We start from the raw sequence: 26620 nt of genomic DNA, 5'->3' as shown, positions 1-26620 counted from the left end.
TACTGGACTAGGACCTGGGAGTCCTAGACTTAATGGCACATTCTGGTGAGGATCCCATATTAGGAATTACCTAGTGGCGATAAAAGCAGCGAAATGTAGTTATTTTGCTGCTCTTATTGCATCATCAGATAACTGCCCGGCTGCCCTCTTTAGGGTGACCCGCTCCCTGCTCCACCAGGAAGCGCAGGAGGACCCCTTGGAGGGTAGAGCCGAGGATTTTGCTCAGTATCTGTATGACAAAATCACTAAGATTCGGGAAGATCTGGACTCCCACTGAGTAGTCTCAGGGGGAGGGACTGGGGCAGGTCTTGAGAATGTTATCTGGGATGAGTTTGATCCTGTGACCCCTGAGGACATGGACAGGATTCTGGGCACACTGAACGCGACCACTTGTTTATTGGACCCATGTCCTTCCTGGTTAGTGCTGGCTTCCTGGGAAGTGACACGAGGTTGGCTCCAGGGAATTATAAAAGCTTCGTTGGGTGAGGGTGACTTTCCTGCCGCCTTGAAAGAGGCGGTGGTGAGGCCTCTCCTCAAGAAGCCTTCCCTGGACCCGGCAATGTTGGTAAACTATCGTCCGGTCTTCAACCTTCGCTTTGTGGCGAAGGTTGTTGAGAGTGTGGTTGGGCAACAGCTCCCCCAGCACCTGGATGAAACGACGTATCTGGATCCATTCCAGTCAGGCTTCAGGCCCGGGTACAGCACGGAAACAGCATTGGTCACATTGGTAGATGATCTCTGGAGAGCTTGGGACAGGGGGTGTTCCTCTGTCCTGGTCCTGTTAGATCTCTCAGCGGCTTTTGATACCATCGACCATGGTATCATGCTGCACTGGTTGAAAGAGTTACGGGTGGGAGGCACTGTGTTGCAGTGGTTCTCCACCTTTCTCTCTGACCGGTCGCAGTCTGTGTTGACAGGGGGGCAGAGGTCGACCCCGAGGCCCCTCATATGCGGGGTGCCACAAGGGTCGGTCTTCTCGCCCCTCCTGTTCAACATTTATGTGAAGCCGCTGGGCGAGATCATCTGTCGTTTCGGGGTGAAGTACCACCAGTATGCTGATGACGCCTAGCTGTACATCTCCACCCCAGACCACCCCAACGATGCCCTTGAAGTGATGTCCCGGTGCCCGGAGGCCGTGCGGATCTGGATGGGGAGGAAAAGGCTCAGGCTCAACCCATCCAAGACCGAGTGGCTGTGGTTTCCGACGTCCCGATATAGTCAGTTGGTGCCATCACAGACTATTGGGGGTGAATCATTGGCTACCATGGAGAGGGAGTGCAACTTGGGCATCCTCCTGGATTCACGGCTGTCTTTAGAAGATCACTTGATGGCCGTGACCGGGAGGATTTTTCATCAGGTTCGCCTGATTCGCCAGTTGCGTCCCTTTCTGGATCGGGACTCCTTACGCACGGTCACTCATGCCCTTGTCACCTCCCGCCTGGACTATTGTAACACTCTCTACATGGGGCTCCCCTTGAGGAGCACCCAGAGGCTCCAACTGGCGCAGAGTGCGGCCGTGTGGGTGGTAATGGGAGCGACATGGCGCTCCTATGTAACACCCCTCCTGCACGAGCTGCACTGGCTCCCGGTGGTCTTCCGGGTGCGCTTCAAGGTTTTGGTTACCACTTTTAAAGCACTCCATGGCTTAGGACCTGGGTACTTGCGGGACCGCCTACTACCACCAATAGCCTCCCACCGGCCAGTACACTGTCATAGAGAGGGGCTCCTCCGGGTGCCATCAGCCAAACAATGTCGACTGGCGGCCCCCAGGAGGAGAGCCTTCTCTGTGGGGGCACCTACTATCTGGAACAAGCTCCCCCCGGAGATACGGAGGATCCCGGATCTGGCACTTTCCACCGCACTCTAAAGACCTTTTTATTTCACCAGGCAGGCCTGGCCTAATTTTCTCCCTCTTTTTAAACAATTTTAATATTTTAATATTTTTAATATCTTTAATACTCAAAGTTTAAATTTGTTTTAAATTGATTGGGGTTTTAATTTGTCTGGGCCAACTATTTAATTCGATTTTATTTCTGCTTTTTAAATTTTGTATGTATGTATTTTATTATTGGCTGTTCACCGCCCTGAGTCCTTCGGGAGTAGGGCGGTATACAAATCAAATAAAAGTAAAGTAAAGTAAAGTAAAGGATGGGTTCCAGCATGAGCCCAAAAGCTCGGAAGACTAAACCTCTGGTCCTAGTACAAACCCAGATTGGATCCTGCAACATTATACTGAGAACTGCATATTTGTCTTAATTCATGATTTCCAGCTGGGCCCATGCATTGGCAGCCTCTTTGAGGGAGAAAGTGGTATATTCAGCTGCAGTTGCAGTCTTTGTGGATACCATCTGCTGGTTTTCTGCCTATTTGTCCTATGACATGGTTTCACGGTCTTCATTTAAGTTTGTGTAAAATGTTTTATGTAGAATTTGTTGGTTTCTCTGCTACAGTTATTCCCTCTTTTAGTTAGTTATCCAATAGAATCACTGTGGAGATAAAATAATGACAGATCCACACAAAAGTCATCTTGAATTCCAAGAAGATGGGCAAGATACATCAGTGGTTAATATTTTAAAATATTTTACCTTTTTATTTAGATCTTTTATATATTGTATGTATTTATTGTATTTATTTAGAAATAAAGCACACTGAATGTGTGAACTAGTTGTTCTGAAGTGATCAGTCAATAAGAAATTTAATACATGTTTTCTCACCGACTATTAATTCAAATGGAATATTTATCTATTGGGAGAGTGTTTATTTTTTATTTTTATTTATTTAATTGTTTATTTATATCCCACCTTTACTTTCTTTAAATAAATCAAGCATATCTAAGACTCCTTTTTCCTCCTATTTTCCCCACAAGAACAACTCTGTGAGGTGGGTAGGACTAAGAGAGAATGACTGATCCAAAGTCACCCAAATTGAGCCTATGTGGAGCTGTGTCATTGAACCAATATTGTAGGACAAAACTGAAGTAAAAAAAAAAAAAGTTCAGGGATTGTCATCGAGTTGTTGAAATGGTTCATTAAATGGTTCATTAACAAAAGTAAAGCCGAGTTAAATTGCAGAAATTCTTAAGTGAAGTATGTCAAAACATGTTGAAATGAATGAGACGTAATAGTGTACATGTTATATCCCATGTTTTTAGAAAAGAGTCAACGTATTTAAACATAAGATCAGTTGATCAGTTTTCACTATTATTTACTGTATTAACATTGCATAGTTCAGATATTCATGTCATCATGTTAATATTTCGAGTATGCTGGAAAGGGAATTGAATTAGGCTGCCGTATGGTTCTTCCTTCCTTGTACTCTCACTAGATTAAAATGAGATTTAAGATCACAAAGACCAAAACCAGAACATGCCCTTTCAGTGTAATTATCTTTGATTCATTCATTATCCTAATTGCCAAGTTCTGAATTCTTCAATCACTAAACAGTGTTATTCAGACATTTCTCATTATCAAAAGTATATCAAGATATGTATAATTTCTGTTGTTTCTTTTTTTCCTCTCCCCTCTGCATTCCAAATTACACTGTTGCTTCCATGGAAACTGAACATTGGAAATTGTGTGTCATGCCTGTTCTCATGAAGTCAGGGAGCTCCATATATTTTCACAAAATCCAGAAACAATCTGAATGTGGTTTCAAAGAGGAAACTTCTTCCTGATTTCTTTAAGGCTTAGTGAGATTTTTTGCAAATGCAAGTTTAGAATTAGAAGTCTTTTTGTTTTAAACAGGGATATAATCTGGAAAACCACCCAGGACTTTGCTATAAACTCATAGTGAATCAATACACAGTTTGTGAGTTTCGTAACTTTTTTTACATTTAGATTTTTATTCTGTATACTTTTTAACGACTGTACACCCCACCACTACCTCCTTCGGCTGCCTATGATTATAATAAGAAATGGATTTGTTTTGATTATTACGGTGGCTTTCAAATGATTTCACGCTGCAGAATCTGTTTGTTTAAAACAAACGAACAAAAAATCTTGGAAGCCTTGATTAACGGGGCGAGGCTTCTAAATGTTAGCTGAAAAGCTCTGCACTTTCCATTGTACTTAATAAAAATTGCAATAGATGTCCCTTTCTTGCCCTTAATAATATTTGTTAGCTGGAAACAGTGCTGCAAGATTTCTCCAGATTTTTTACTACTATAGAACAACAAGGGCAGTATTAAATTTGCCTACGTGGTGTGAAATTGAAGAACTATCATCCTCTGTCTATTCATGTATGTGTTCTGCTAATTTTTCTGCCTAGTTTTTCTACTCAATGGCTTTCACAATCTTTGCTTTGTATGTTGTATATGATTCTTGTTCTTTCTTTAGTTGTGTCTTTGGGTTTGTTTAAGATGGCATTTTGTTGGTTTATGGCTGCTATCGTGCCTGGTGGTTGACGTAATCTGCTGGTGATTTCTAAGACATTTTAATGTACTGGGAAATTATTTTTTTTCCCATTGTTGTGGTAGTTATATTCTACATGGCTGCATGGAATGGGGATTTTATGAAGTTCCATGGATATCTATTACATTAAAAGATGCTGTGAAGGTAATTGTTGTCTGATCTCTAGAGTTCTAGGTGTTGGAAAAATAGTGAGATTAATTTGCAGTTTAGGTTCTACTCAATGAATTGCTAGTCTATCTACATATTTAGATCAGAATTAGTCACTCAGCTGGTTTTCGTGGCTAAAGCAGGAGTTGAACTCATGACCTCTTGGTTTCTAGCTTGGTGCTTTAACCCCTTGCCCTCCCTCTCAAAATCTCAGTGGGTAGATCTGTAACATTGTTAATCTCTAATAAATTATCATCAAGCTCATTGGTCAAAATAAGTATTAGAATCTGTTTTGTTTACCTTATTTACCCAGATTGTGTATATTAACATTCAGTTCTTGAATATTATGGCATAATATGCAAACAGACCATAGCCTTCACTTGCCTACCATTGCTGTTATGAGTTTCAAAAAGTTTCAAGAAGTTGTAGGTTTATGGAAAGCTGTAATTTCTTGGAAAAGCTGGTGATAATATTTCGGGGTTTTATCTGTTAAGGGTAAGCTGTATCTGAACAACATAGTGTGATACTCTAATTGATTTACAGAACAAGATAAAAGAAGTAGACCTACGTTAGTTAGTTAGTTTAGTTAGTTTATTTGATTTGTATACCGCCCTACTCCCGAAGGACTCAGAGCGGTGAACAGCCAAGCAATAAAATACATAAATACACAAAATTTAAAACCAGATAAAATCAAATTAAATCATTTTGGCCCAGACAGATTAAAACACCCCAATAATTTAAAAACAGATTAAAATTTACATATTAAAAGAGGGAGGAGATTAGGCCAAGCCCGCTTGATGGAATAAAAAAGTCTTCACAGCGCGGCGGAAGGTGCGCAGATCCGGAATCCTCCGTATCTCTGGGGGGAGCTCATTCCAGACGGTAGGTGCCCCCACAGAGAAGGGTCTCCCCCTAGGGGTCGCCAGCCGACACTGTTTGGCTGACGGCACCCGGAGGAGTCCCTCTCTATGAGAGCGTACTGGCCGGTGGGAGGCTATTGGTGGTAGTAGGCGGTCCCGTAGATAACCAGGTCCTAAGTCATGGAGCGCTTTGAAGGTGGTAACCAAAACCTTGAAGCGCACCCGGAAGACCACCGGGAGCCAGTGCAGCTCACGCAGGAGAGGTGTCACATGGGAGCGCCATGATAGTTAACACTGAAATTATCTTTTTAATGTTCATTTGTAGTTATCAAGGGATAGGGAAATAATATGTTTATATGCACATGTATCTCACACATATTCAGAAACCACAAGAGAGAGACTGATCAATAATTTTATTGCACAGCGTAATCCATGACTTTCGGTTGTGTTCTGTTAAGTAAACAGTCAGGTTTGCTGCCAAGTATTATAGGAATTCTGACTTACATTTCCACAAATAGCATCAAATGTTCCTGAGAAAACAGAGCTGCTTAACTCATTCTTTGCATCAATCATCATGTAAAAAGAAACTATTGCCTAACCTACCAGAAACATAACAGTAAAAGTCAGGCTAGAAATAAAAATTAAACTAAGGAAGAAAATAGTAAGAGAACACCTGTCTGATCTTGAGGAGTTCAAATCACCAGGACCTGATGGATTACATCCCAGAGTTCTGAAGGAGCTGGCAGATGTTATCTCAGAATCATTAAACCATATATTTCAAGGATCCTGGAGCACCTGGGAATTATCTGAGGTTTGGAAAAGAGCTAATGTGATTCCCATCTTCAAAAAAGGGGAAAAGATAGATCCAGGACATTACAAACCATCAACCTAATCATTATTTAATGAGTTAAATAATTCTTCTCTAACTAGTATTTCTTTAATAGGTTGAATTTATAATTTCCAGAGTTCACAACTATCACGGGTAGAAATTCTAAGAGTGCCAAGAGCCTACTATTTTCGAAGATAGCTAAATTGAGAAGTTTGCAGGAAAATGTAAAATATGGTGTATGTTTATATACATAAATGTTATGTAGGACTAATACTTTTAAAATAAAAAAACACTTATGCTTGTTTAAGACAGTTATAAAAATCATTTCAGATTTTAAGCACTCATAAGTTTAAAATTCAAGTAATTCAGTTTTTGGACCCAGTTTCTAGTTTCATAAACTTTGGGGAGAATGAATAATAGTACCTCATGTTCTTTTCTTGCCTCTTTTCAAGTGTACATCATAATTTAATATGATTATATCTAAAATGGGACTTGCAGTTTAATGTGGATTTTACCAACCACAATTCTACCTGTCAGAGGTTGGTTTAAAATTGTTATCAGTTAACCAACATTATGCTACAGTTTTCCAGTTTTAAATGAAAGAAATTAAGATATAGGAAGAAGCCATCTAGAAAGCCGTTTACACTTTTTAGATTGTCAAATCTATAGAAAAAGACTGAGTTCCTGTTCATTATTCATATTAGCATAGTATGATTCACTTTTAGCTTAATTAGCATTATGTATTCCTACAAGAAAACTTATATTCATCACAGTTATTTGGAAGTATTTTTATTATCTTTTCTACTTTCACACATTCATTCTTATAATATTTAAAACTTCTTTCACAAATCTACCTATTTCTGCTAATCCAAACCTTTTGGTATTTCTGTTCTCCTGACCACATCAGCAGAATTAATATTAGACTTCCTGTCGGCCAGTTCAGTTCAGCTTGTATCCAGGTGTTTTCTATTGAAAACTGCTGTAACATATGAATAAATGGTTTTGCATTTTTCAACACAGCACTATTTACTTTTGCTAAAGGGTAAAATGCTTTTCATTCAACTTTTTTTTCACACGCAGGTGATAATATAAATCATGGTTTGTGTAATAGCTAAAAATCTGCTCAGAAGAAGCCAAATATAGCAAAGAGAATCACTTTTAATATTTTTGTACAACAAATTTTATATACAAGCAACAAAAGATCTTACACAAATCTATAATTCCACTTTCCTTCAGCTTTTCAAATAAACTACAGTAATGATTAGTAAATGTTAAAGCAATAATTAATAATACTGTACAATGATATGGCTGAAATGTGAAGAAAGCATCGTGAAACATCAATTATCTTCTATCATAGCTCTCTGCTGGATGGAAATTTTGGCTTATTATCAATAAGCTGTCTGCTCACACTTAATTTGCAGATTTTGGGCTGTGTGTAGCTGTTCTTTAAAATATGCCACTTACAGTAATTTTGGTGGCAGTGGCAAACAGCTGCTCAGTGGCCACTTTTGGTAATCAAATGGATAGCAAAACACAGCAATATTTCGATTGTATGTGTATCTATGTATACATGTCTGTTTTAAACATGCATGCATATTAATACAGCTTTTTAAAGATCTGCACCAGCTCCCAGTGAAACCATGTGGCAAAACAATAAATGATTTCCTTAGCATGTTGTTCATACTTAGGCTCAAGGTATTCTTTGTTTCTTCCCAAGTAATCTAGGATTCATAAACTAGGAATTTAGATCTCTTAAAAGGAGTGACATGCAAACTTCTGGTAACAAATTATTCCTACCTTTTTTTTTTTTTTTTTTTTTGTCAGTGCGAAAAACGGAATGAGTTTCTATTCCATAATATGACAGAATGAATCAGTACTAAATGATGACTAAATGAAGAAAAAAAAGACCGGGATAATGTAAAATAAATTGGCTGCAATGTACCTGCCTGATTACCTGCCTAATCTAGTAAAGTCAAATCTGTAATGGCCTTGTTTCTGTGTTTATTTCCATAATTTATACGTCGGGGATCTGGACAAATGTCATAAACTTCAATCTTCTCAAACAGATTGCAGCATGATTTTTCCCCCCTTTCCTTTTTTTAGGACATTTCACAGTTTTATATAAACAAAACTAATTTCAGTATGCTGAAAAGGAAACAGAGTTCTAGGGTAGAAGCCCAGCCTGTAACAGATTTTGGTCCTGATGAATCCTTATCAGACAATGCAGATATCCTGTGGATTAACAAACCAGTAAGTATGATATACTACCTTAACTTTCTTACCTTTGTATGATTAAGCTGTAATTAAGCGTTGTTAAGTTCCATTGATGTTGCTACAATCAATGGAAATTATGTACTTAAATTTCTCTCATGGGTAAACAAAAGTATGTGCTTACATGTCTGTTATTTGAATTCAGTGGATTTTGAAAACATACTTTGTTATTGGGAACAGCTAAATAAGAGTTTCTAATCCATAATATGACAGAATGAATCAATAGTAAATGATGACTAAATGAAGTACAAACATACAAACACACACACATATATATATACGCACACACCATATATATCGTGTATATACCATGTGTGTGTATATATGTGTGTACCATGTTTCCCCGAAAATAAGACCCTGTCTTATACTTTTTTGAACCCCGAAATAAGCGCTTGGCCTTATTTCCGGGGAGGTCTTATTTTGGGGTGCGTGGAGCAAGACAGGGCTCCTCTTGCTGTCTTACTTGATGTCCAGCTCTGTCCCCCTAACCCTAACCAGAGGAATGGCATGGACAGACTGCCCATGCATTTAAATATTTTTGGGGAGGGATTATTTTTTGGGGGGTGGGTTATTTTAGCACATGCGCTCAAAAGCCCGATTGGGCTTATTATCAGGGGATATCTTATTTTCGGGAAACAGGGTATGTATGTATGTATGTATGTATGGTATGTATGTATGTATGTATATGTATATATGTGTGTATGTGTATATATGTATGTACATATACACATATACATATACATATACACACACACATACACGCATATATGTATACATACATACTGTGTATGTATGTATATATTATCTTACAGAATCTTATGTATATATATATATATACAAACATACATATGTGATAAATGATATCAGTTTCTTCTCTTAGAACTGCTGTTTATCTAGGGAAATTAATATATAAATAGAATTGAAGAAGAAGAATTAGGGATTGAAAGGGCCACTTTAAACCTTGTCTTTGCACAGCTCTAAATAAGGCCTTCATGAATTGCTTTTTGAACTTTTCCTTCATTTCTGGTATGAATAAACCATCCTATCCACATCCCTTCAGTGGCCAATTCAATTTTACTATTTATTTTTATTTTTTTTCAGTTCCTTTCCTTTTTTTATACTTTGCATAAATCCAGTCTAACAGGACAAAGGTATTCTGTTAAATTTAAAAATTAATCTGAAAAAAATTCTGAGTTCTGAGGAGTACTAAAGCTTTCTGTTAAAACGGAAATGTCATATTCTGTTAAAAGGGAAAAAACAAGAATACAAGCTCACTATGAAATTCACTAGTGAGAATATAGAAACCAACAAGAAACATGGATTATTGTAGCCACACACCATATTTGAAAGGGTTGTTTTAAAAAGAAAATCAAATAATACAACTGTTCAAAAAACAGAATAATACAATTAAATGGTTTTTTTTAAAAAAACAAAACAAAACCAAACGTTTGTATTTTTATTGGAGGACCCAAAATTTCCTGCCTGGACTGAGAGCCATGAGGCTGGGCAAGCAGGCAGCAATTTCAAGACTTTAAACAAATGAAAAATGGAATGAAATGCTGATTGTCCTAATAATCCTGCAAAAATCCTAATAATTTGCAATGCAAATTATTCTAAATTTTATGCAGAGGGAAAGGGGAAACTGTCTCATCTACATGGTACCCTTTATGTAAATGGAACTTAGCAAAATACACAAACCAAAAAAAAAAAAGTGCTAGAAACACAAAATGAGCAAGAGTAACTATTTTAATTCCTCTTACAGCATATGTTATAATAGTAGATGTTTTTAGCCTTGAATATCTAAACTTTTTTTTTTTTTTGCATTCAAGATGTTATTTTAAACTGTTAGACATGAAACAACATTGAAAAGTATAGTTGTACGGGTTGATAAAAAACTTTATTGCTGTTTTGTATTCCTCAGTGGGTGCATTCTTTACTCCGCATCTGTGCCATTATCAGTGTCATTTCGGTGTGCATGAATACCCCAAAGACCTTTGAGCATTATCCTCCCCTTCAGTATGTGACATTTGCTCTTGATACGTTGCTGATGTTTCTCTACACGGCAGAGATGATAGCAAAAATGCACATCCGTGGCATAGTCAAGGTAAGTCATTTTTAATTTGTTTTTTTAACAGAAACCAAAAAAAAAAAAAAAGACCTACATATCTTTTATACTCAGATACTGGACCCATTAACTGAAGTAAACTTTGCTGTGCTCTAAATGAACTCTCCAAATCATGTTATGTTCCTCTTCTGAAGATGTCTATTACACATAATACTCATTGTTTGTAAAATTAGTCTTCGGGACCATCTTATTATGTTTACTTTTTTTGCTTCTTCTCAAAAGACATTTCTTTCATTACATTGTTTAGCCTTATTTTATTTTTTTTACATGAAGGAGCCTGTATGTGTGTGAACGGGTATATGAGCATCAACTGTGGTCTTGCAAACGGCCAGGCTTTTGATCTCCCAATTCTTCCTCACCGAATCCAAATTTAAATTAAATTTAAATTAAATCCACATTTAGCACGGGCTGTTTGCAGATTTTGAATATCAAGATGGCATTTTTTTTTGTGCTTTATCTATTTTGTGACCAATAGCTGAGCATAATCGTCCAGCAGTCCGTGCTTTCCTGCTGTAATTCTCGATAGGCCCCAAATTGGGTGCCTTGTTCCTCTACCTCAAGTTCTGCTGACTCTGTCCCTGAACAAACTTTCTTTTGTGTTGTTCCTACATTGAAGAGAAATTGGTGATATTCCACTCTATTCTGTTCCAATCAGCTTTTTGTGAACAAATGTCCATGTCTGTTTTAAACACACACACACACACACACACACACACACACCAGTAGCTTGAAAGGAAGTTATGCAATGAGGAGGTCAGTTATTTAAAAAAAACCAAAACAAATAAATGCACTGAAACTTTTAAAAGGTTTACAGCCAGCATGGCAGAAGACATCCTTTCTTAGAAACTCTCGGGATTTTATATGCTGACAAACCAGCAATTTTGCGTTCCAACTTCTTCATCACACTACCATGTACAATGGCAGCCCTGAGCTAGGGGCAAGTTAAAAAGCCCCACCGGTGACAGCAGAGGCCATCTCTTGAATCACAAAGTAATGATATGTTACAGTTTTTGAGATGGCATTTGCTGAGCTGAAATGGATTTCCCTGTTAAGGATAAAATGGCAGTGGTACAAAATATAGATTGTAAATGCCCTACTTGTCATTTGATAGGGCAGGTGGGATGGAGTGTGTTTATGTTGTACCAGAGTTGGGACTGCACCAGAATCTGGAAGAACTCCATAACAGATGTCTTCAGATGCTATTTTGCATTATCTGTAATTGTAAAGATACATCAGCGTAGTTGATTATAGCTGATGACTTTGGAATCAATATAAGCCTTGAAAAGTTTTAAATACTGCTGTGAAAATTATAGAAGCCTTGTTAGACTTTAACATGGATAAACACTATTTTTTCCTTATCAAAGGTCTGTGTGCCTCAGATAAAGAAAATCTGTAAGATACCCCAAATTTTGCATCAGTAAAAGGTTGATACTCTAACCTATGTAAATCATGCAGATTTCAGCCTTATTTTTTTTCCTCAGCGAGACAATACTTCTAGTCCTCTTGGGGTGGAATTCCATAAGTTGTGAGTGGTACGAAAATACATTGTGATTGTGATTATCCTGTTTAATGAATTCATTGCAATTCAGTCAAATGAATTCATTGCTTAGTATTTGGAGTATGTTTTGAACCAACCATAAAGTTGTGTAACCTCGTTTTTTTTAACATGACTTTCTTTTTCTTTTTGCTCTTGCTGCTGTCACGAAACATTATTGATTTAGATCTTGATGCATTGGATTTTTAACACAATTGCTGTCATAGGTTCTCAGCTGTACCAAAAAGTATAACATACTGTAACTATGTCAGTTGGCTTAATCAAGATTACACAGCTATATATTAGGCATAACCTATTCTTATCCCATCACAATGAATCCGAATGCAGAAGTAGGCTTCTAGGGAGACAAGTGATGTAAATGTTAATGTGCAAATCTAAATCTATTGCTCGGTTGTGGTTTCCCATAAAGTAGGATGCATGTTGAAGCCTTTAGCTATGTACCCTTTGGAATCCCCAGCAATAATTCAGCTTTCAGATAAAACTGGATATAGCTATACATTAGCACAAAAGGGCGATGGGATAAAAGATCTCAAGTATCTGGATATTTCTTCTTGTTATAAACATCAACATGCTTTTGTGGATCTCAAATCAGATCACTTTATGACAGTAACTTTCAACAGTCAGAGATGTAATATTTTGGCTTCCTGAAGGAGTTTCCCACCACTTACAGATGAAAGGAAAATGTGAAGCTGGGCCTTTATTTATGTTTCCTTATGTTTTCATTATGAATACTGTTACCATTGTGGAAAAGAACTATGTTGCAATTAAAAATTATCCAGTCAGAGGATAGTGTTTTTGTTTCTTTTTCTACTATTTGCTATTTTTCTTATTATATCTTTCATATAAAAACATACATGGGAGAAGAGAATGTATATGTTTTATAACTGTAACTTACTGAAATACAGTAGTTGTGAGTCAATATTTTTTTTAAAAAAAATAGAATAAACTGGAGATAAATAAGAGCTTTTATAGGTAGGAGCTTCATCTCTGGGGACAAACAACTCATTTTAACCCGTAACATACTAAAACTATGGAAAAAAGACTTGGCTATTTGAGCCCTTTGCATTGCCAAGTTCTTCCCTGCAATATAAAAGAAATGAAGAGGCCCACTTAACTTATTGATGGGCATTTAACATTTATAATAAAAATAAACCAAGCCTTTCACAAAATTTATTGTGGAACTAAAAAGAGTAAAAGCTTATATATAAACTCAACACTTTTATTTTTAAGGAGATCCATTTGAGTTTGTCCTTGGACTACCATTGAAAATAGTTCAGCAACACCTTTACATTACATGCATAAATAAGTATATATCTTCTTTTATATTGAACCTCCAGAGCATTCTTAGAGTGGGTGTCTCCAAAGTGTATTTTTTAAGGGTGTTCAGGGTTAAAATGGATAGCTTCTTTTCTCCCATGTGCAAAATGAATTTCTTATTTCCCTTTCACTTGAAAATGCTTCTTGTTTTCACTCACAGCTCTTCCTCCCACTTGTTAGCTATGTAAGATTTTTTTCAGCACTGATCTTTTCTTTCCCATCCTAAATAAACCGGCTAAAACATAGTCAGAATTCAGCTAAGGGATTTGTTTTCGAAGGAAAAGGATCCAGCACTGTCACAGTTGGCCCTAGCTAGGATGGTTCATGATTGGAATTGCAGCCCAACATCTCCAGAAGGTGCCATGGGGGAGGGGGGGAAGGATTGCAATTTGGTATACAAGGTGAAATGCAAAAAATTAAATGAATGAGAAGTCAAAAGAAATGATTGTGGGTTATTTTCAAAGGAGGCAAGGAAAACTTGCACAGACTAATGTCTCTGTAATATAGCTCACATGAACATTTTGAATTTTAGGGCATAAAGAGCCTGGACCTAATAAACCAGAGATTAAAAGTTTCTTAAACCTAGACCTGGATCTCTCAGACCTGGGATAGTTGAAGAAGCCAGTCATGAGAAGGAAGTGAGATGATTGGGGTGAGACCATTTAATGGAGGGGAATAGATTTTTAACTGTGCATATAATCTCTGGGGAAGAAAGCATTCCCATTTCTACTGTTAACTCCCACCCTCTCCTCCATTAGTAAAATCACCCATTGACATTTGATAGTAAAATGGCAAGATTTCAGCATTCATTTTTCAGGTTATTGGAGTCTTGGGGATGGGCTTATAGCTGAAAAGTCATTTTCATTTGCCTCCTATAGATTTCTTCCCATTTCCACCCTTATATTGAAGGGAGGAAGAATCAACACAACTGTGCCACCAAAAAACCATCCATTCTGCAGTCAGATTGCAGTTTCATAAATTCAGGGTGTTGGAGGAAACTATAGGACACCCTGCTATAGAATGATACGGTTGGTACTTAGTCCTTCATCGATCAAGTCTTTAATATGTGCATTAACATTAGGATTTACTGGTTCCTGGGCTATCCTGCAATCCCTAGGGCAATAAGAACTCGGAGTTATTTGAAAGTTGGTCTGATTGGGTGGGAGAACTTCATTTGGCTATAGAAAAACAGACAACCTGGTCTAAATGCAGACATAATAGAAAATTATGGGAAAGGGAAGGGTAGGGCAATAGAATTCTGTTTTGTTTTACAGGAAAACCCTGGCAAACACACAGGCCTTTATGTTTTCAACATCTGTATTGCATTTTCAGATTTAGGCAAGCTGCCTGAGGCTGCCTGAGGATAAAAATGGGAAAGTCAGGGCAGGCAAGAGGGGCAATCCCATGAATACTCTTCCTTTGCAAGAAAAAAACAAACAAATAAATGCATCCATTTTTATAGGAGTCTGTGCAGACACTTGAATCCTCTGTGGATTCCAGGAATCACATAGCAAAGACTAACTGGTAAGAGAGTTAATAAACTTGGACAGCTTCTGTTCCTATAGCTAGTGCTGGCAGTTCTGTTCTGACTAAGGGGCCCGACAGTTCTTCCAGTTGAGTCTATTTCTATTTCCCCTCCCCTTTCCTCTCTGTCTTATTCTAATTCCACTTGCAAAAGTGGCCTCTCCGGAGATTCCCTTTCCAAAGCTTGCTGCTTCCTTAATGCTTATTTTCCCCAGCTACATAGGTAATAAGGAAGGCCAAGATATCAAAGACTATATGAAATCATTGCAGAGACTGGGAGGAAAAAAAGATGAAGCAAGCTTAAAATAGCATTAAATCTGGCCATAAGTAGCTACATATTAAGGAATAAAGTGTCCTAAACACTTCACAACCTGGAAATATTCTCTTTTCCTTTGCTATTCCCATGGGAAGATTATTCAGTTTAACCATCTGTTAAAAACAAATTCTTTCAGAATAAGAACATACTTTTCCTCCCACTGGCTTATTTGCTTAAAGATGCCAACATGGTTGGTTCAACTGCAGCATTGTTTCTTTTCTATTTCTTTCCATTTAAGAAAAAGAGGGTGATATTTAATAAATAAAAGAAGGCATGCCTATAAATGGTTGCAGAAAAATACAGTTTGGTCAAACTTTGGTTTGCAGAAATATAAGGTCTTTTTCTGTACCTGTTAAAAAAAAAACACCCTGTAAACTTGTAAAGGCATAATATACAGTAGCTGTATGCTGTTTGTATTACTGATCCATTAAGCAGATCAATTAGTTATGTACTTACATACTTATGTAACTTTTTACCAGGTATAAAGAACTCTAATTTGGAATATACACTATAAAAATCAACAGTCCAAAACAAATAGTAATCATAACATAATATCAATATAATAATCTAACAAATCCGGTTAAGACTAACTCTCTCCAAAGTTGTACATTTCTGAATTATCAGCCATTCTGTCTTCCTACAGATGAGACTGAGCATGCTTCTCCCCATCCAAGTACTCCAGGGAAGGTTTCCACCCCAGACTCCCTGGGGTAGATATAAATAATTGAGTATCATCTGCTATCATCCTGATCCACTTAGCTCTCAGAGTGGTATTTTTCTCCCTTTGTATTACTTTATTAAAATCTTAATACATTACATTAAGTACAGTTATATTTGTACAGTATTAATTAAAGTTATTAACATTCTATTGTGCAGATAATTTGGAATATTGGCAATAGAGAAGAAAGAGAAAGGTATGAATTATAATCCTTAGCAAAGGAAGTTTTAAAGTTGAAGGACTTACGGTAATTTTCTTTTTTGAATGAGAAGCAAAAGAGAGATTACAAATGGACCAAGGGTCCAGATAGATTTGAAGTAAGGTTTTTGAATAAGAATCCTTCCCATGGGAAAATGCTTTTATTTTGAATTCTCTTAAAAACACACATTAGGACAGACATGGGCATTTTATGGTTCATGGGCCATTCTTGCCTACGGTGGTCCTAATCCGGATTTCAGCATTGGCAGTATCAATGGTGGGCATTGGTGGGAGCGGAACATCTGTAGTAGGGATGGGGTGGCAGTGGCGGAAGGCAAGGCATTGGCGCAGCAGTGGGGGAGGTGGGCGGTGGGAGGCAGCATCAGCAGCAGTCCTCTACAAAAGTCCCAGTTTCTCATGTGGCCCCTTCAAAAAATTAATTGCCCACCCCTGCATTCGGATGAGACTTTGAAGGTTGAGCATTTGAGGGAACCAGATGGAACCTTAAATATTTGAAGTATTTTATCAGACGGGGCATAGGGGGAAAAAAAGAAAAGAAAAGAAATCAAGTTCTAGGACATAATTTGAAGAGAATCCTGCGAAGTTCAAAGTTATTAGAAGGGAGACTTCCTGTTTGCTGCTGGCCGCCGCCAGACGTTCCTTAGGGATCGTCAGCTTCCACTGCCTGTTAGAGCCGCCTTCACAACGGAACGGCGGCTCGAAAAAACTCCGTTCCCATGAGGAAACGGAGATAGAGCCGGCAGGGGTGGGTAGAACTCTCTGCAGAGTCCCAAAAGTTTTTCTTTTACTTTTGGGATGGAGCGGATGAGATGCCCCATATCCCCAGCCGTTGCTCCGGGCTTTGGGAGACCTCTGCTAATGCAGAGCCAGGCGTCAAAAGCAAGCTTGCGAATTTGACAGATTACTCAAAGAAAATGTGAGCTGGACCTGTAATACTGAAGCGCAAGTATTTTACTTATCTTTTAAAAATTACTTAAGAGAATAGAGGAAGAGAAAGAGGAAAAAAGTTTCTTTTTAAAATGGCGTCTGCCGCGGCTGGAGAAGAGTTTGAGAGGGAAAGTTCTTCCGTTTTTTATTATTACAATGTAGCGGAATAAATACCACTGGCTACATTTGTAGACAAAACTCCGCTCCTGTTTTTGTTTTTCTCTTTTTTCCCTGGAGGCTTGAGTGTTGCTGGCTGGAAGTCTTTTGTCTTGTTTTTTTTTTTTTTTTTCTTCTAACAAAGCCTGCTTAGGCGGAAACATGGCACTGAGGCTTGTGAAGTCAGACAAACAAATAGGTGGGGGGGATTCCCCCACCAAGAATTTAAAGCAATATGTTTTAACTCTTCAGTCCCAGAAACCTGATTTTAATATAATAGAATTTCTCTTAGAGGAGATTGAAAGAAGGGATGAGATTGTGAATCAGCAACTTGAAAAATTTAAGCAGGAAACTAAGGAATTGGTGAAATCCAAGTTTGACTTTTTGCAGCAAAAAATTTTAAAATTGCCAGAATTCATGATTCGGTTGGATACAAATACTAATTTACTAGAGTCAAAAATGGATGAAATTCAAGATAAATTGGACAATAGATTTCAAAAAATTGAAAATGATTTGTTAAATATTCAGGATTATAGTTCAGAAGAAAAATTTAAAATGGATGCTGACCAAAAGTCTGGTAATGTAGAATATCTGGAACAGAGGATTCAAAAAGAGGTTCTAAAGATACAATATAATTTCACAGAATATGCAATAAGACTTAGAGGTTTGCAGGAAAATAACAGAGATGACTTAAGGAAAATATCTTCTGAATTTCTAGCTGGGATTTTAAAGATTCAACCTGAGGAAGTGTTTTGTAGGATTGACAGAGCTTATCGAATAAACTCTTGGACTGCCAAGCAAAGGCAATTGCCTAGAGATGTGGTAATCTATTTTTCAGATAAAGAAATTAGGAATAAAATTGTGCAAAATTCCTTCAATTCTAATTTGCAATTGTATGGAAGAAAGATTTGGATTTACAAGGAACTCCCACCTAAGATATTAATGGAAAGGAAGAAATTTGGCTTTCTGGTGTCTGAGTTAAAAAGGAGAAATATTCAATTCCGGTGGGACGTCCCAGTTGGTATTATATTGAGATATCAAGGAGAAAGATACCAGTTAAATACTGTTGAAAGGGCGGAAGAATTTTATCAAAATAGGTTGAAAATGAATTTAACGTCTTCAGATATAATACAGGATAAGCAGAAGGAGCTGGAACTAAAGACAGAGACTGTACCAGATAAATTGCCTTTGGATTTATCGGATACCCCAGCTGGATTATCTACAAATTTGAGAGAAGTGCCATCTGATTTTAATGTGATGACTTATCAAGGCAAGGACAAGCATGGAAACCAATTAGAGGATATACAAGGGATAAAAAAGAAATGCGAGACACAAAAAATTAGGATGGAGGTCAAACCCACAAAAAGAAAACAAAAAAAGAAATAGGTTGTACAAAAATAGAAATTTCTAACCCAAGCAACAGTGAAGCCAGTGATTTTAAAATATGAATGATTATGTGAAAACATAGAGGAGGCGACATATTGGTCAATATCATCCTGAGGATAGTGGCAGATCTCTGCATTGCCGTAATTTTGGGACATGGAAAGAGCCTCAAATTGATGGTTTTGAATTATCTATTTTGAAACTTCTTTTTGTGTTGATAAATATATTATAATTATCTTGAATTATAAGGCAAGAGAATCACATTGGGACATGCAGAAGATCGGGTTGTTACCCAATACGATGATGGAAATTAATAATCCTGATGAAACCCACAATTATTATTATATGGAATACAATTATAATGTCACTCGGGTGGTTGTTTTTACTTTTATATATATAAGAAGATGTTTACTACTGATGGGGGCAGATATGATTGGAGATCTTGAATAAACTGTTGCATCCGTAAGCTATGTCACCCTATTATGGATGTTGGTTTTAACAATCCAGTGGAAAGACTTCAAGAAGATATTATATGGACTATAAATTTAAAGTTATTGTCTTTTCTTTTTTTTATTTAGATATAATGGAATATATATATATATATATTTTTAAGTAGTGTGGGCAGTGAATTAAAGATATCAAGAATTGTTGTGTATGGTAAATTTGTAAGACAGTGGGTGAATAAGCTAGCTACAGACTGATTAGTTTAAGAAAAGGGATTTTTAAGTGATACATTTAGGGGAGTGGAGGAAATGGATAGAGTGGAATAAATGTTAAATTAGATTTTATGGGGAGCCCGCTTTGAAATGTTATTAAAGTAGGACTTATTGTATAGTTTTAAAGTGGAAGGTGGTTTTGAATTGTTGCAATAATGCATAGATATAAAACACTATTATGCTAAATTAGAGTTATTTTATAATAGTTATAGTATAATGTGTTTGTTTTTTTTTGTTTTGTTTTTTTTTTCTCTTCTTCTTTTCTGAAATGTATGGATAAAGGGGGATTTATAATACTTTTAGTAAGTAAAGGTCAGTATTTTGAGGAGGGAGTAAGTAATCTGTTATGAATTAGGGTTTTTTTTTGTTCCGAAGAAGTCACAGGGGGGGAAGGGTGGGGAGGGGGGGTTAGGGAGGGGGGGGAGGGGGGGGAAAAAGGGGGAAAAATTTGTATTTGAAAACCTTTTCAATAAAAAAAAAAAAAAGTTATTAGAAGTAAAAAAAAAAAAAAGGAATGTAAAGTTGGTTTGTTTGATTACAATAGATACATTGTTACTGGACTATCAGGACTAAAATGATGAGAGTTAAGGATTTGTTTATATTTGATGGATTGGATGTGGGAAGAAGAGATAATTCATTGTATTTTTAACAGAAGACAATAAGTTACTGGTATTGTTTATATTTGTTATGATAAAGGGAGAAATCATTTCTTTATATATTTCTTTTTGTTTATTGTATTAGTTTTTCTTACTATTTTTTCTTTACTGCACATTCTATTTTTTTCTTTTCAGTCTTTCATTCTTTTTAATTTGTATTAGTTTTTTTCTTTGAATTGTATTTTTTTTGCAATGCTACTAGCTTTGTTTTAGGCACAGGGTGGATAAAAATCAATGATTTTTTTAAAAAAATCAAAAAAATCAGATTTTTTTATTTAAATCGGATTTTTTTTATTTTTATCGAATTTATTTTAATAAAAAACTTTTGGGGTAAAAATCTATCATAAGATAGTTTTCTATTTAAGATACATAAATAATTTAGTTTATTCAGCATGAAATGGAGCTTAGTTATGTAGCATGAGGCTGTATATTCTGCAACATTGGGACTATCGGTGAGTCAACAGTGGGTCAAAGGAGTAGCAGAGATGACAGTTGCTCTTTAAAAATTATGATTTAAATCGAGTTGATTTAAATCAAGCCTTTTTACTAGTGATTTAAATCATGATTTAAATTGTGATTTAAATCAACTCGATTTAAATCAAATCCACCCTGTTTAGGCATCTCTTCAGTTGCTTTATCTCCCAAGGAGATATCAACCACCTTCCTTGATCTCAGAGCTTAGTCACTACAGGAAACCTGTTTGGACTGATCTCTGCAAGTCACTCCCCCCCCCCACCGCTGCCTTTGTCCACCAAGACTCAGGAATACACGCTAGGATGCTACTGTCTATGATTAAGTTGTGAATGAGGTTGGCTTTATATTATTACAGACAGACCTGGAGTTCAGTAGTATCAGCCAGAGCCCAAAAATTCCAGTGATGTGGCTCCCTGGTTCTTGAATTTGAGTTCCAGAGGGCAGAACAAGATATTGGCTGCAAAATTCCAGTATGGTTCCCCTACTGTGGTCTAACTCCTGACCTTAGTCTTCCGCTATATTTCTGTCAACCCATTACTAATGTCATTCTTTTCACTCTGTTAACTCTCACCCTCTTTTGTATATTTTACTCAACCTTTCTACATCTACCCTCCTGATCACCAGCCAGAAGAAACCTTTTCAGCCACTCAGGAGGTCCTGTAACAGATACCCCTGACTCATACACAACCCTTCTTTATATAATCATTGCCTTCTGACATCAGCCTCCTCTGTTACAGCCTCTGTACCAACTATCACTTCTTCTTGGACCCCCAAAAGATTATTTCAGCTCACCTGGATGCATATCAATGGAGGCAGTTCCAGCCATCTGTCACTACTGGAGCCACTTTCTACAGTAGATTTCTCTAACCCAGGGGTCTCCAACCTTGGCAACTTTAAGACTTGTGGACTTCAAGTCCCAGAGTTCCTCAGCCAGCAAAGCTCTGGGAGTTGAAGTCCACAAGTCTTAAAGTTTAACCCTATGCTCCACCACAATCTCTTGTCTGCTGCAAGATTAATCTTTCTGATTGCTATTCCAGTGTCTCCGAGCGCAGGACTGAGAAGCTTGTTTTGCCAACGGGAAAATAAAAGTGTTGTCCTGTTGTGATTTCCAGGCATCATGGCTATTGTAGTTCTCCAACATCTGGAGGGTCACATGTTCTCACCCCTGAATTAGACTTAAGGAGTAACCTTCCTTGAACCCTGAAATTCTAAGTGGAAAATTTTGTAGGTCCTCCAAAACTTGTGCTCTAAAAGTCGATTGTGCAGTCAGTACCATTTTAGAACTCAGCTGTGCCTTTTCCTAATGGTTGTCTTTCTGTTTGAAAGATATTGAAAGGGAACAGTTTAAATAATATAAAAATATAATTCTTTGCAAGTAACAAGTTGTAGTTAGTGTCGATCTGTCCATTGATAGCTGATTTGTCAGCATGCCAGGCAGGGTGGATTTGATTTAAATCGAGTTGAATTAAATCACAATTTAAATCACTAGTAAAAAGGCTTGATTTAAATCAACTCGATTTAAATCATAATTTTTAAAGAGCAACTGTCATCTCTGCTACTCCTTTGACCCACTGTTGACTCACCGATAGTCCCAGTGTTGCAGAATATACAGCCTCATGCTACATAACTAAGCTCCATTTCATGCTGAATAAACTAAATTATTTATGTATCTTAAATAGAAAACTATCTTACAATAGATTTTTAGCCCAAAAGTTTTTTTATTAAAATAAATTCGATAAAAATCAAAAAAATCCGATTTAAATAAAAAAAATCCAATTTAAATTTAAAAAATCTGATTTTTTTTGATTTTTTAAAAAAAATCATTGATTTTTATCCACCCTGGTGCCAGGCTTCTAGAAATAGAATGGAATGTTCTCCACGGCCAATAGGCCCCTGGCCCTCCGACTCTGGCCTTTCATTGCTGTTCATTCGCCCAAACACTGTTTGACCTGGACCTTTGGCTGCATGGGACAAATAGCCCCCAGCCAATCGGGTGGTGGGTGGCAGCGATGGTGCTGGGGTGTGTGTGTGAGTGAGCGGGTTGGGGGGGCAGCATGCAGTATGATCGGTGGCAGGCTGGGGGAAAGAGCAAGAGCTGTGGTGGTGCACAGCTGGCGTTGCGGGGGCGTGAACAGTGACAGCATGCATCTGGTAGCATTGCAGGGGGAAGGGTGATGGCATGCAGCTGCTGGTGTTGCAGGATCAGGTGCGAATTTCCATTTTGACCACCCCCCACACTGTTGCCTCTGTGCCTGGACTCTGACCCGATGCCCAATAGGCAGTTTTTGACTGCTGTCTCCCTCCCTGCACCTGATCCTGCCAGCCTGACACCAAACAGGCAGTTTGGCTGCACCCTCACCAGTTCCATCACCTTTCCCCTCCCCGCAACGACAGCAGCTTCACGCCATCACCCTTCCCCTCCTCGCAACGCCAGCAGTTGTGCACCATCACCCTTTCCCCCCGCAACGCCAGCAGCTGCGCCCCACTGCATCTCTTGCTCTCTTCCCCAGCCTGCCACCGATCATATTGCATGCTGGGCCCCCACCCCAGCCCCCTCAGTCACTTCCCCCAGTGCCATTGCTGCTGCCTACCATCTGATTGGCTTGGAGCTATTTGTCCCATGCAGCCAAAGGCCCAGATTAAACGATGTCTGGGCGAATGGGCAGGGACAAAGGGCCAGGGTAGAGGGCCAGGGGCCCATTGGCCATGGAGAATGGCAGGAGAGGGCCAGCGGAGGAGGAAAGCTGGCTGTAAATCATCTGAGGCAGGTGGCTGGGCGTGAAAGTGGCATGGTCAAGAGTTGGTGCCTAAATATCCTAGAAATTCCCTGGCATTTTTGGACTTAGCTTGGTCTAGGATGGTCACATTTTCCCAATTGAAACTATGGTTAAATCTGTGAAATTAAAGAATTTTCATTGTGTCTTCTGACTAGCTAGTTGGTGTTTTGGATGCGTTCTGCCAGTCTTCTGCCTGTTTCTCCTACATAGTGGTTGTTGCAGTCCTTACATTGTGTGCTGTAAATGACTCCCGTTTTTTTCTTCTGGGGTTGTTGGGTCTTTTGGTTTGCTTAGGATGTTATGAAGGACAAATCAGCCATCAATAGACACACAGACACTAACAACATCTATAGACTATCAGCCAGCCCCAAAAGGAACAAAAAGACCCAAGCATCTCTCCATCAGCAATCAGCACCCAGATCAACATACCGGTAGATTAACTCCAAGGTTAACATCAGACCAACACTGACAGGCAAACCACTATATATAAACTGACAGCAAACTGTGCACCTTATTAGCACTGATGATGTTACCTATTCTGGGTAATGAAACATATGCAAGAAAACAAGCAAGCTCAGGGAGCACCAAGGACCCCTCACTGCAATTGGTATTCTATACCTTCTTCCTGATGTGTATTGAATTTTATGGATGAAGCCAATTGGATCTTTCAGAAGGTTATTTTTTTTTGTAGGAGAGACATTAATATAGTGCCATGATGGCAAACCTATGGCACGTGTGCCACAGGTGGCATGCAGAGCCATATCGGTGGGCACGCCAGCTGATTTTCGGGCCCACCAGAAGTTGGTAATCAGGCAGTTTCCAGCCTCCGGAGGGCCTCCAGGAGGGTGGGGAAGGCCATTTTCGCCCTCCCCAGGTTCCTAGAAAGCCTCTGGAACCTGGGGAGGGCGAAAAACAGGCCTACCATGCCATCACGTGCCAAAAATGGGGGGAGCACAGGGAGGGTTGGTGCGCATGCATGGGGGGGCAGGACGCATTGAATTATGGGTGTGGGCACACGTGTGCGTGATCCCCCTGCACTCCCCCCGCTTTTGGCATGCGACAGCAAAAAGATTAGCCATCACTGATATAGTGGTTTCCAACCTTTTGGGCACTGGGGACTGGTCCCACGGAGAAAGGTTTTTCTATGGACCAGAGGGTGTGTGATTTTGCATGCTGCCTGCATCCCACTAATAGGGCTTTGCTTGTTTGCATGGCCCGGTTGCTGGCATACCGTGGCCCGGTGTAGAGATGAAAGTGGACTTTAGGAGGAGCCCTTCTATTCTACCAACTTTTACTGTATTAGACAACACAGCATCAACGGTAGAGTCCTTCAAGTTTTTGAGTTCTATAATCTCCCAGGATTTGAAATGAACACCTAACATTAGAAGCATCATTAAAAGGCACCACAAAGAATATTTTTCCTGCGTCAGCTCAAGACAGTTCAGACTGCCCAAGGAATTGCTGATGCAGTTCTACAGAAGAATTATTGAGGCTGTGATTTGTTCTTCTATATCTGTCTGGTTTGATACAGCGACCAAACAAGATAGATACAGACTTGTCAGCTGTACAGACAGCTACAGATAGTTAGGTCTGCAGAAAAAAAAAACCCTACTGCAACCAGCCTACCTTCCATTGAGGATCTGTATACTGCACGGATCAGAAAGAGGGCTGAGAAAATATCTGCAGACTCCTCACATCCTGGACATAAACTATTTCAGCTCCTCCCCTCAGGATGCCGCTATAGGGCACACTGCATGCCAAAATAACCAGACACCAAGTTTTTTTTTCCTTGTGCCATTACTCTGCTGAATACTTAATTTCCACAGTTCTATTTTATGTCTAAGTATATTACCCATGTATTGGTAGTATGGCTATATCACTTTTAATCTTCTCATCTGTTCCACTACCTTCTGTATTGATACTGGTATCATTATTATGACTATTATCTGTGTTATGATTATTATTACTTTATTGTTTTGCATATACACTGAGCAGGTATGCACCAAAATTAAATTCCTCGTGTATCAATCACACTTGGCCAATAAAGAATCCTGTCCTGTCCTGTGGAAGGAAGTAGAATGCCTTCTTATAATTGATTCCCAGCTACGTTCAAGTTAGTATTCCTTATTATTACTTCCTTAGAACAAAACTCTGTAATTGTCTCTAATGCCAAATGCAATGGATCTCTTACTCAGTTATCTGCACTGGACAGGGAACTGGGTCCCCCATTTTTGGGGTCATAGAGATAAATTTCAGAATGAATTGCCCATCCAACGTTGGCACCCTTAACCCTGCTAGTATCCTTGGCATCATTCACAGAACGTGCTAACAGAATAAAACTTAGGACAGCTGTAGAATATTATTGTCTTACTGCCTGCCTTTGAAGGACAATGTCTATTTACACTAATTTATTCTATTTGCTCTCAGCTGGCTGCTTATAGTCCCTGGCTTGACTATTTCAAAAATCCCTAGCCGAATCATCTAATTAGTTTGATGTGGAGGTGGCTTTGTATTTAGCTGCAAGGGAATTTGGGGTTATTCCGATCAAAAGCTTGAATGGTAATTTCAGAATGATTGACAGCCTCATGCTGTGATGTCTTTCACAGCAAATATGATTTTGATCTTAGTCAAACAACATGCTTAGCCTACAGATCTTAATTTCCTGCCCCTTCTTTCCTATTAATTATTTCAGCACATGCTTTTCCCATTCCTTTTGTCTTCTCTTGTTTTACTAATCCCACATCTCTGCAATGGATTAGAACATTTTTGCTGATTACTGGAGTTATAACAGCATGAGACTCTATGTTGTAGGTGTAAAATGCCTGAATTTTACACAGTTGTGCCAGTTGCAAAAACTCAGTGTACTCCATAGAAGTGCCTTTATTCAGTAGCTAATATTGTTCCTTTTATGAACTTTGCAAAAAATATGTGTTTTGTGAGCCTTTCTAATCAATTTATGACCTAGTTTAGTTTAGGGAGTCTGTTGTTGTTTTTTCTGATTCACAGTCCTTTTAATATGACTTTCATTTTTCTTTACAGCAGATAAGGAACATTAGCCAATTTGTTAGAATGCAGATAGCTTGTACTATATTGGTGCTTGGAATTACACACATCTCCATGTGTGTGATGTGCATAATTATGTTCGTGTGTACAGCTAGTCCTCAAAGTATAACAGGCCATTTAACAACCATTCAAAGTTACAACACACACACACCCAAACTACAGACAACCCCATTTCAAA

General features: G+C 38.3%; 1 protein-coding gene across 2 annotated transcripts in view; it reads left to right on the top strand.

Annotated features, from left to right (window-relative positions):
* Window positions 1-26620, top strand: part of NALCN (sodium leak channel, non-selective) — a 229762-nt gene that overhangs the window by 9389 nt on the left and 193753 nt on the right. For both annotated transcript variants that reach the window (XM_087871524.1, XM_087871523.1), the window contains exons 2-3: window positions 8349-8495; window positions 10438-10620. In XM_087871524.1, coding sequence (XP_087727650.1) covers window positions 8388-8495; window positions 10438-10620 — 291 coding nt within the window. In that variant the 5' untranslated portion in view covers window positions 8349-8387. The remainder of the gene's footprint in view (window positions 1-8348; window positions 8496-10437; window positions 10621-26620) is intronic.

This window comes from Pantherophis guttatus, chromosome 5 (genome assembly GCF_059756535.1).
Source record: "Pantherophis guttatus breed Tessera chromosome 5, ASM5975653v1, whole genome shotgun sequence".
NCBI lineage: Eukaryota > Metazoa > Chordata > Lepidosauria > Squamata > Colubridae > Pantherophis > Pantherophis guttatus.
Note: the sequence above shows the minus strand (reverse complement) of the source record. Positions and strands in the feature narration are given on the sequence as shown.